We start from the raw sequence: 10,995 nt of genomic DNA on the forward strand, positions 1-10,995 counted from the left end.
TTGTCTTGTTTTTCAGGGCGTTTTGTTTCTGACTTACTTCTTTCTTTTCCTGATCGCAGATGGTGATTTTGGAGACCTAGAGCACCCAAAGGGAGGAGAGGCGTAAGCAAATTTTTGTGAGATTGAAAAACAAGTACTTTGAGTACGACACAAGTACCAGGAGTTTCGGCGGCGACTTGATGAGGATGGTGACATACAGGCCCTTCGAAACAAGTTGAAGGAGAAAGATGGTGAGCTGGTGAAGTCCAATGAGAAATGCACCTTCCTCGAGGGGAAGTTGAGGAGTGAGGAAGATGAGCTTGAGGTTAGCAAGAGTGTGGAGGCCCAATGCTGGGACTTCAAGCACAAGTGGTCGAACTGCGTAGGCAATTGGAAAAGTGTCGGCTTCAGCTGGATGGCTTTAATGGTGAAGTTGCTAAGAAGCAGAGCGAGCTTGAGAAGGCGGAATCTTTCTGCTTGGATGCTTAGAGGAAATTAGAGATTCTTGAGCTAGCGAACAACACCCTCCAGTCCAAGCGAGAGAATGACCTGTCCATGACGAAAGATAACGAGGATCGACTAGAGAGGAGGGTTGGAGAGACGGGGAAGGATAATGCCCTCCTTCATGATCGGGTGGTCGCCTTGGAAGCTAAGAAGGATCAACTGCTTTCACAACCCTCTTCTTCTCATACTTTGGAATTTCCCAATGTTCCTCGGGAATTGTATGAGGAATAAATTCATGTCGAGGCTCGATTGGATGTATATCGTGATTTGCATAAGGCGGAGTCTGTTTTCGAGGTTGCCCTCGAGGATGTTCATGTTAAGGCCCGTGAATCTCGAGTCATTTGCGGGTATGATCCCACTACTTTTGAGTGCGATGATGGGGATGATGAAGGGTAGATCGACTTGAAGAGGATGCTTGGTACGACACCGCTTATCTTGAGGTCGCGGATGGTGAAGGTGGGGGTGATCGAGGTGGCGAAGGTATCCGTGACCAAGGTGGTGAAGGCACTGGAGATCGTGATGGCACCGATCAATAGTTTTATTTTTTCTTTATAACCTTTTGTGTACTTTTACCGGCGTCTTCATGAGCCTTTGTAAAAATGTATAAGTATGAAATGTCAAAATCGTTTTCTGCATCTCCTGCCCTTCTTGCGATTTACTTCTTGTATTTGTATATTTTTGCTCCTATTGTTTGCATGTTTCATTTTTTCTTTCGTTGGTGTTTTTCTTTGTTTGTTTTGTTGTTTTGCGGCCGATAATCGATAGGTGTTTGTTTGAACATGTTGAACGTAACCTTTCATTAGTAGTGTGGTTGAAGGATGATGGGTGTTTGTTCGAGCGGGGTCAAACACAACCTTTTGTTAGAATTGCGGTCGAGGACCGATAAGTGTTTGTTCGAACGTGATCGAACATAACCTTTTGTTAGAATCATGGCCGAGGGCCGATAGGTGTTTGTTTGAACGGGGTTGAACATAACCTTTTGTTAGAATCGCGGCCAAGGGATGATAGGTGTTTGTTCGACTGGGGTCGAACATAACCTTTCGTTAGAAAACATGCTGATAAGCGTAAATTTTTTATTGCTTTGACATTGTTGCTTTGGTTACATACTTGGAGAAATTTATAGATGTTTCGGGTGTTGGCTGGCATTCCAGTCACTACAACATTTTAGGCCTCTAGCCACCCTCGAAAAGTGTGGCCTAAGATGCCATAAGTGTAGCAATTGATCAAAGGCAACACTGTGAGCACGTGATTTTTGCCCTATATGAATTACTCCTAGAAATTCAAACAAAATGATTTCTTTCACTATTTTGCAATTTTTGTGGATTTTTGTGACATTGTAGTAATTGTTTGCATTTTTAGTTGTGCATGGTAATCCATATTAAAAATACAAAAAAATATATGCATTTGCATTAGGAGTTTAATTTCACATTTTTAGGTATTAATTTGTTTTAGAACGAAACATGAAAATCACAAAAATAGTTCACTTTTGCATGTTATTGTTTTAATTGAAAAATGGTCACAATAAAGTTTTAAGTAATTTTAGGAGTTAAATAGTTTAATTAGGTCTTTGTTTTGTTTTAGCATTTTATAAAATCAGAAAAAATATAAAATACAAAAATGAAAGCAAAACAAAATTGAAAAAGGGGGACAACTAAAATAAAAGAAAGTGGGGCTTGATAAGAAGACCAAAACTGGGCCAAAATTGGCCTGGCCCAAATCAAAATCCCCTCAGATCCGCCTATTGAGCCCAAGACCCATCCCAATACCCGGTCCAGTCCCCTTCTAATTGAAACGACGTCGTTTCATGGTCTTTGAATTAGGACCGTTGGATCTCATCAATCCAACAGTCCGGAACTAACGATGTTTAAGTGTATAAAGATGTCGGAATCTACCCCCCTACCCCTCATTCTTCATCTTAGACCACCCCTGATATCGCCGGCATAATGCCACCATTCACCGCCTTGGACCGCCGCCGGAAATCGCCTCACGGCGGCGGCCGGTCTCTAAACGGTCCCAAATTTACACCGCACCATTCTCTCACCCTCCTCTTTCTAAATCCCCAAGCCTTTTTCTTCGAATCATAGTCGATCTCTTCGAATCTTCAAATCTGTGGACGGCGCCTCCGCCACCAACGGCGGCGTCGCTTCCAAACTCGTCCAAACTAACACCCCTGAACCGCCTTGTTCTCCTGTTTCCAAACCCCCAAACCCCGTCCCTCGAATCCCCGCCGAACTCCTCGAATCTCCGATCAAAGTTCCGGCCAAAACCCTAAATTCCCCAAACCTCACCAAATTGATGCCATGTGATCCCCTCACTTCCCTCATGTTGAATCCATCGTCAATCGCATTCAAATCTCACCGGAGATGTTCGAATTTTGAATCTGAGAAGTGGCAGGACTTTAGAAATTAAAACCAGTGAGTTTCTTAAATTCTTTTAGGTTTTTGTTTAGTTATCTGATTTAATTTCGCTCTCATTATTGTTTTGCTTCATGAATAATCGATTCGAGTTTTTTTTGGAGTCAGTAATCCTTATCTGTTTCTATTTTGTTCATTTCGTCTGAGTTCTAATAATATACAACACGAATTTGTTCGTTTAAGTTTTGTCATCATAGTTCTTTGTTGTTAGTCAGTGTGCTAGGGTGTAGGTTTAATTTTGGAGTAAGTCGGTAGGTTTTTCTTTCATTTAATTAATTCTTCTTAATGATAATTGATTCTAGTTTTAGTCTTTAGTTTTTGGTTCAATTTTGCTTTGATTTTCTGCTGGTTTGAATATCGTTGTCGAGTGAGTAATTCATGTTTGCCATTGAAGATTCGACCCCAGTTCAATTTAGTTTGAATTGTTGACTTGTTTAGTGAATTAGCTTAGTTTGGATTAACAGTTTAGTTAAAAGTTCCATATTCTGATTAATTGGTTGAGTAGTTAGTTCAACTGTAGGGTTTGTTTGGTTTTAGCTGAATTCCTCTTTTCTTTTGGGTAATTAACCATGGTTACTACTAAGGTTAAGGGGCTGGGTCAGTTAATTCTAGCTTGGTCAGTAATTTCAGGGAATGCTAAGGGTAGTTTAGGCATGGAAAAGGGTAGTTTAATCGGATTTGGTAATTGTTGAAGTAAAGTAAGGGTAGAATAGGAATTGTAATGGGTATAGAACCTTCTAGGATGGACTATAGTGCAGATTTCAGTAAACTTAGGGTAGTTACTTGTGTGACAAGTCAGAAAATAAAGGATAAAAATAGAATTAAAATAGGGACTAATGGGTAAAGGGAAAATCTGAAATTGGACCCTAAGTTCACCTATAAATAGGCATTCATTTGCCTTGATTCACAAGTTTGGAGGCCTAAAATTCCCCTCCCCAAAAGTACTCTTCAGTTCCCAGATTTGAAAGTAGAAAATTCAAAAAATAAGGAAACCAAAAACCACAAAATCTGCAAAAAATCAAAATTATGTACTGTTACATTGACGTTAGCCAAATTTGACCAGTTCTCTTCTCCTCTGTTTGCTGAGTTTCTTCTGAAGTGTGACTGTTAGTTTGCCGTTGGTTTTGGTTATTTCAAGCTGGTCTGGGGTTGGATTTTGGTCGACTTCTGTTTCACTAAAGCTCTAGGAGAAATTAAGTTTGCTTTCGAGGATGTTTGTTTGCATTTCGAGTAGTATTTGAGGCTTAAGTGGCTGTTGTGGGTTATTCGTTATTGCCGTTGGTGTTTGTTGAGATCTCTGGTATCTTTGAGTTCAATCTACCCTTGCATTGGTTGCCTGATTGATTGCTGAGGGTCATTTGATAGTTCTGCTGTCCGAATCTGTATCCGGCTAGTTATTTTAGTTATTCCTGGGCTAACTCCATTGCTGCTGCCTTGTTGTGCTACTGCTGACTCTTTCCTTCTTGTTTCCTTTGCAAATTCCAGGTACACATCCGAAACTGATTTGATGTAACTGTTGAATTGGAAGTACAATGAAGAAATTCCGTCGAATTTATGCATTGAAGTTTGCCTCTGCTGATTGCTAATTTGTAGATAGTTTGTAGTAGTTATGTAGTTAATAAGCATAACTGAAACATTAATCTATCATTGTGCTAATTGAGACTGTTTTATTCTGTCAACATGTTGTTTGTTAATGGTAGCTTGGCATAATCTCTCATTGGTTGCTCTTTCATATAGTTTTGAAAAATGGAAAATCAGGCTGTTTTTGATTGGCAATGGATTACTGATTTCGTATAATCATAGCGTGAATTTGTCTGAGTTTGAAAGCGTACTGTAAATGTTTCCAACGGGTTAATAGTTAGAAATGATAGTTGTTAAGCATGGAGTAGTGTTCAGCGATCTCGAATAAGGTAAAACTAAACGGGCCTTGGTACACTCGACTCAGGAAATCGACCCCAGGATCTCCTATTTGAGGTCTGATGGGTTTAGGTGTGGCAGACCACCTGGATTGGGCTCTTGGGCCAACTGCAATTGAGTTGGTAACACCTAATGTTGTTTAATACAAAAATAGAGAATCGTAGTCCGTTTTTACGCTGCCCTTTTAATAAAATAATGAGCCTAGCCTCGCTAAATAAAACACATGAATCGCGGGGCCCTCAATAAATGTTACATAAAAATACTTAGAATTCGGGCAGACCGTTTTAGCAAATTTCACGGTCCTCCCCAAAGATAATGAATGCGTAGTTGTTTAGGGTGCGTATTTTAATAATATTATCTTCCCAAATGTGGGTGCACATTTNTTTAAGAAATCCAGTTTAAGTGAGTCCTTTGAACGATATTTTAAAGTGTATTAATTAGGACTTTATAGACCGTACTGAACTGCTGCGTTTCTGTCAAATTCTATGGTTAACCTGTTGAATAATATTAGATGCGATTAGTTCTAGTTTATTGCCATGTTTGAGATTTACGTTCAGGGTGCAACAGTGGCTTAATAGTGATGGTTTAGTGTTATTAAAAACATTAGAACATATTGCCTTGACTTGAATCTGGAAACAGCTTGTGTGTCTCTCACTGAAATTCAAAGTGTCATTTGTGGCCATAAGGATTGACTACCTTAGTGTGCTTGTCATATTGATTAATTGAAATCAGAAATGAACATTGGAAATACATTCAGGTTTAGACCGTGACTAATTTGTGTTGAAAAGTATTAACCGGGGTTAAATGACTGCCAAAAATCAGGAAATAATGGTATGCAAACAATTTTGAAATTTACGTTGAGTTTTGAATTTCAAACTGTTTATCTGCTAACAAGTTGTGATTGAAATTAGAATCCAGAGGGCCAAATGAAGCTTCATATTGGATCTGGACTCACTTATGAGCCAAATCTGACGGCCCCTACTCGGACCAGACTTGGGCCTGGAATTTGCTTGTACAGGGCCCATGTTTGGGCAACTTTGTTCTTATGAGTACGGCTGAATTTGTTTAGGGCCAGCTTTGAGGCCCAAGACACTGAAAGTACATCAATACTAATTAATTAGGGTCGTTTAGAGACAAGACCTAATAGAAGAATCATAGTTTCTTTAGATTTGCCTTTTAAATAATAAAGTGAGATGAGCCTCGCCAATAAAAATGCAAAATCACGGGGCCCTCAATAGATGTTATAAAATACTTAGAATTCGGGTGAACCGTTTAGCGAATTTTCATGGTTTTCCCCCAAAGATAATAAAAGCGTAGTTGCTTTAGGCGCGTATTTCAATAATATTACCTTCCTTAATGCGGGTGCACATTTATGTGACCCAAATCTAAATCTCAACGAAGTTGGAATGCGTCAAAAGCCACGGGCGCACTGGTGTGACGTGGTTCGAGACACATTTTCACGACGTTGAAATTCTTATTAAGAAGACATAAAATAAAAGCGGTTAAAATAAAAGCACATAGGTTAGAATATGTTTAAAAATCAGATAAAAGCAAATACAACAGTTGAGCGACCGTGCTAGAACCACGGAATCCGGGAATGCCTAACACCTTCTCCTGGGTTAACAGAATTCCTTACTCGGAGTTCTGGTTCGCGGACTGTTAACAGAGTCATAATTTCCTCGGATCGGGATTTAAGCGGTGACTTGGGACACCATTAATCTCCCAGGTGGCGACTCTGAGTTTTAATTAAATAATCCCGTTTCGATTGTCACTTCAAGTTGGAAATAACTCCCTTTATTATACCCTCCCGGGGGTGTAGTAGTGAAAAAGGAGGTGTGACAAATGTTGTTTTCAATTCCCATGCCTTTGCCAATTGATCAGAAGGACTTGGACAAGGTTTTGGGTAAAAAGAATTTTGGACGGAAGTACAACTTTGGAACCATTTTGGTGGACTCACGGTCGAACCATTATATCATCTGCCCCAGTTTCAACTTTTGGGGGAATTGGGATTTTTGTTTTGGTGTGACTGAACCCCAGAGAGAGGCTGCCTACGTATCCTTTTGGAATCAAGTCAGACGTAGTTCAGGGAAAACATTTGTTTTTGTTGTTTTTGTGTTTGTTTTGTTTGTTTTTGTTTTTTCTTTTCTTTTTCTTTTTCTTTTCATCATATCATATTTTCTTTTTCTTTTCTTTTTTTCTTTTTTCTTTTTCTCTTTTTTCCATCATATTTTCTTTTCCTTTTCTTTTTTTTCCTTTTTTCTTTTTTTTCTCTTTTTTTTTTGATAATACTTCCGGGTTGCAAAGAGGGTAGCCAAAGAAGGGTAACCGGCTCAAATGGGTTTACGAAGGGTTAATAGTGTTTGGATAGCGAGAAGAAAAGCCTTCGTCATCTCAATTGCACAAAAAACCAACACCGCAGAGAGCCTAGATATAGTACCTTTTTACTGCATCCGCATTCATAGCTATTTCGGGATCATTTCTTTTGATATCTCCCAAATACAATGCTCCTCTCGGCAATATTTTCCGGATGTTGTATGGACCCTTCCAATTAGGAGCAAATTTTCCTTTTTGCTTCCTGGTGATGAGGGAGAATGCGTCTTAACACGAGCTGTCCCACTTCAAAATTCTTGGGACGCACCTTCTTGTTGTAAGCTCGGGCCATTCTTTGTTGGTACAACTGCCCGGATGTGCCCTGAGTACAGCACACTCTTTTGTTGTAATGTATGGACCTTTCCAACCCGCGAACCAATTTCCCTTCAATTGTTCCAATTCTTTGTTTTATTTCCTCAAGGTTACCTTCTTTGCACTTCGACTCTTGATTCATTATTTCGAAATCTGACAGCGTTTTGGGATCTAGGCATGAAGTCCGCAAGCATGTTATGTTATTTAAAGCTACATTATCAAAACTGAAGAGAAGAAATGAAGGAGAGAAATAGCAAAATCAGAAAGAATAAAGAAAAGTGAAAGATGAAATATTGATTTCATTTACTTGGAATTTTGAAGATAACAGGGTTCACATTCGGGAATTTAAAGACAAGAAACTACAGGAAACATCCGAGTTACACCCTGGAATAACTCGAGATGCAGAAAAAGTAGCAGGACGNCAACAAAGAAACCTATACTGCCCATACTAATAAAGTACTGCTTCACGAAGTTCACTAGCATTGAACTCTACAAAATCATACACCCTTTTTTCTTCCAAAAATTCTGTCCAATTCTTGGAAGTAAAGTCATTAATTTATACCAGGGAATTTTTAACTCTAAGGTTTTGTCCCAGGAATTAAATAAAACCTACGTTTGTTTGATCCCTAAGTTCAATAACGCAAAAAAAATCCAAAACTTTAGACCAATTAGTCTTTGTAATACTTTGTATAAAGTGATTACTAAGGTAATTGCTAACCGCATTAAGCCTTTCCTAAAACATCTAATTAGTGATCACCAAAGTAGTTTTGTTAAAAATAGACGAGCCACAGATAATGCTATAATTAATCAAGAAGTTCTAAAACGTTTTAATAGCCGGGCAAGGAAAGGAAATTGCATCCTAAAGATTGACCTAGAAAAGGCTTTCGACAAGTTGGAATGGTCATTTGTATATAGAACTTTAAAGTTCCACAACTTCCCTTCTAATATAACCACCCTTATTCTTAGCTGCATATCAACAAGTACTATCTCTATCCTAGTTAATGGTAATAAAACAAAGAAATTTTTTCCTACCAGGGGAGTGAGGCAAGGGGACCCAATGTCACCATATCTATTCATCTTATGCATGGATATGTTATCCAAAAATATTTAGCACCAAGTACATACCCTAAATTGGGATCCAATCCTCTTGAAGAAAAATTGTCCCCCCTTGTCACACTTGTTCTTTGCAGACGACTTAACCTTAATGGGTCGTGCTAATCACAAAACTGTCACCACTATGAGGAATAATATGGAATTTTTCTGTCAATTATCTGGTCTTAATATAAACAAGGATAAATCGAAATTGTTGCTGTCTAAATCATGCCCAATTAGTACTATTAATTGGACCACTTCTTTTTTGGACATGAAGATTAGTAAGGATTGTGGCAACTACCTAGGTTTTCCAATGCTTAGTAACCAACCCAGACACAAAGATTTCCTGCCCATAATTGATAAAATGCGGTCTAGGCTCAATATTTGGAATGCCAAATGGCTCAGCATGGCAGGAAGGTGCACTCTCAAAAAATCAACCCTAAACACAATACCAAATCACCAAATGCAACTCTCAATGCTCCCTAGTTGGACTCTAAAGGAATTGATAAGGTCCAAAGGGATTTCCTTTGGGGAACTACAACTAAGAAAAAGAAAATTTACTTAATAGGCTGGAATGTGGTTACACTGCTTAAGGACATGGGTGGGGGGGGGGGGGGGGGGGGTCTCAATATTAGAAAAGCAAAGTCTAAAACTATTTTCCTTCTGACTAGCCTTGCTTGGAGGCTTCTAAATGACCCATCCTCTCTTTGGGCGAGAGTCTTCACTAGCCTCTATGGCCATACTAAGTCCACTAAGGAGGGATTCAATACTTGGAAAAGCCTTCTAAAGGGGTGGAATTTTTGTCAACAAGGTATAGGATGGCCACTGAGCGATCACCCTAACATGTCCATATGGGACACCAACTGGATCCCTAATTATGGCAAGCTAAGGAAAAATTTAATAGGCCCCTTCACAAATAATGCGTTTGACTTAAGAGCAAAAGACATCCAAATTGATAATAAATGGGATCTAGCTCATATCTCCTTCGAAATACCCCAAAATATTATTAATAGCATTCACTTCCTAACTACAACCTCCACACACACTAGTAAACTTATATGGAGTGTATATCCTAGTGGGATATTTACAACTTCCTCATGCTACAAATTAATTGACACGCAATCTCAAAATAGTAAAGATTTTGCATGGATATGGGGCATAAAATGCCCTAGGAAAATCCAGATTTCATGTGGAAATGTTACCACTCTCGACTACCTACCAGGGACTACCTAGGAAAAATTGGTATTAACATTGATACTACCTGCCCAATTTGCAAAAATAAGGAAGAGTCCCTACTTCATATGTTTTGGGAATGCAAGGTGGCAAATTTTTTTAGAGATCTATAGGGGTGTCCTTTTCGAACCCTATGCCAAACGATCACTGGGTTGACATCCTTCGTAAAGAAATACCTCATATATCCACTAGTTTCATCACATGGGAAGATGTTTCCCCTTTTGCAATTTGGGCGATTAGGAAAAACAGGAATGAAAACAATGTTAATAACAATAATCTTAATATTAACACAACGAAAGTGTTTCAACAAACGCTTGAATATCATTTTTTCACATCCAAGCCCACTACTAGTAGTATTCATATAAAGGTGAAGGTAAAATGGCACCCGCCACCAAGGAAATGGTACAAGTTTAACTTTGATGGTGCTTTCAACAATGACTACATGCATGGAGGAATCAGTGGAATCACACGCAACAACAAAGGAAAGTGGATGTTAGGTTACTATGAGAAGTGTCAAATAATATCACCTATACATGCAGAACTACTAGCTCTTTGGCAGGCACTTCAAACAATTATCAAGGAGAAGATCACCCCATGTGAACTAGAGACAGATGCCACAGAGGTGATTCGTTTTTTAGAAGAAAATTATCCTACTTACATTGACATAATTTATGAATGCAGGTGCTTAATAGGAAGGGTAATGGAGCAGGGGGAGATCATAATGAAGCACAACTTCCGTGAAGGAAACATGGTAGCTCACAAGATGGCCAAGGAAGCTCTAAAGTACCCTACTTATAATATAACCCTTTATTTTGCTAAACCGCATGACTTTGCAATGGATGTGTATTGTAAGGACCAGGAAGGTTGTAACTATGTTCGGTCTTGTAGTATGTATGCATGCAACACTCTAGCATCTCTAGGAAATTACAATGCCATATATGGCATGGCTCAACTATGTACTAATGGCATTTCTATGGGTTGTGTACCCTAGTACTTGTCTGCTTTATTATTATTAATATTAAGTATCTTTTCCTTTCAAAAAACAAAAAAGAACTCTACAAAATCAAATGTATTTGTAACGACCCGTCTGGTCGTTTTGCCCTTTTGAACCCCGTTCCCTTAAATAATACTTTCCGCGCTTGCATTAGCTAATTTAGGACTTGTTGGGACGGTT

General features: G+C 38.9%; 1 protein-coding gene across 1 annotated transcript; it reads left to right on the forward strand.

The window, feature by feature from the left end:
* The first annotated feature begins 9,954 nt into the window (after nt 1-9,954).
* Nucleotides 9,955-10,562, forward strand: LOC109216686. The gene is made up of 2 exons (XM_019380867.1): nt 9,955-10,443; nt 10,503-10,562. Exons 1-2 carry the CDS (start codon nt 9,955-9,957, stop codon nt 10,560-10,562), a joined length of 549 nt encoding a protein of 182 aa, XP_019236412.1.
* Nucleotides 10,563-10,995: the final 433 nt, after the last annotated feature.

This window comes from Nicotiana attenuata, unplaced genomic scaffold (genome assembly GCF_001879085.1).
Source record: "Nicotiana attenuata strain UT unplaced genomic scaffold, NIATTr2, whole genome shotgun sequence".
Taxonomy (NCBI): domain Eukaryota; kingdom Viridiplantae; phylum Streptophyta; class Magnoliopsida; order Solanales; family Solanaceae; genus Nicotiana; species Nicotiana attenuata.

Coding starts and splice junctions, on each gene's coding strand:
- LOC109216686 (XM_019380867.1), top strand. CDS start 9,955: ATGCCAAACGATCACTGGGTTGACATCCTTCGTAAAGAAATACCTCAT. Junction 10,444..10,502: donor TAGAGACAGATGCCACAGAG/GTGATTCGTTTT, acceptor TTATGAATGCAG/GTGCTTAATAGGAAGGGTAA.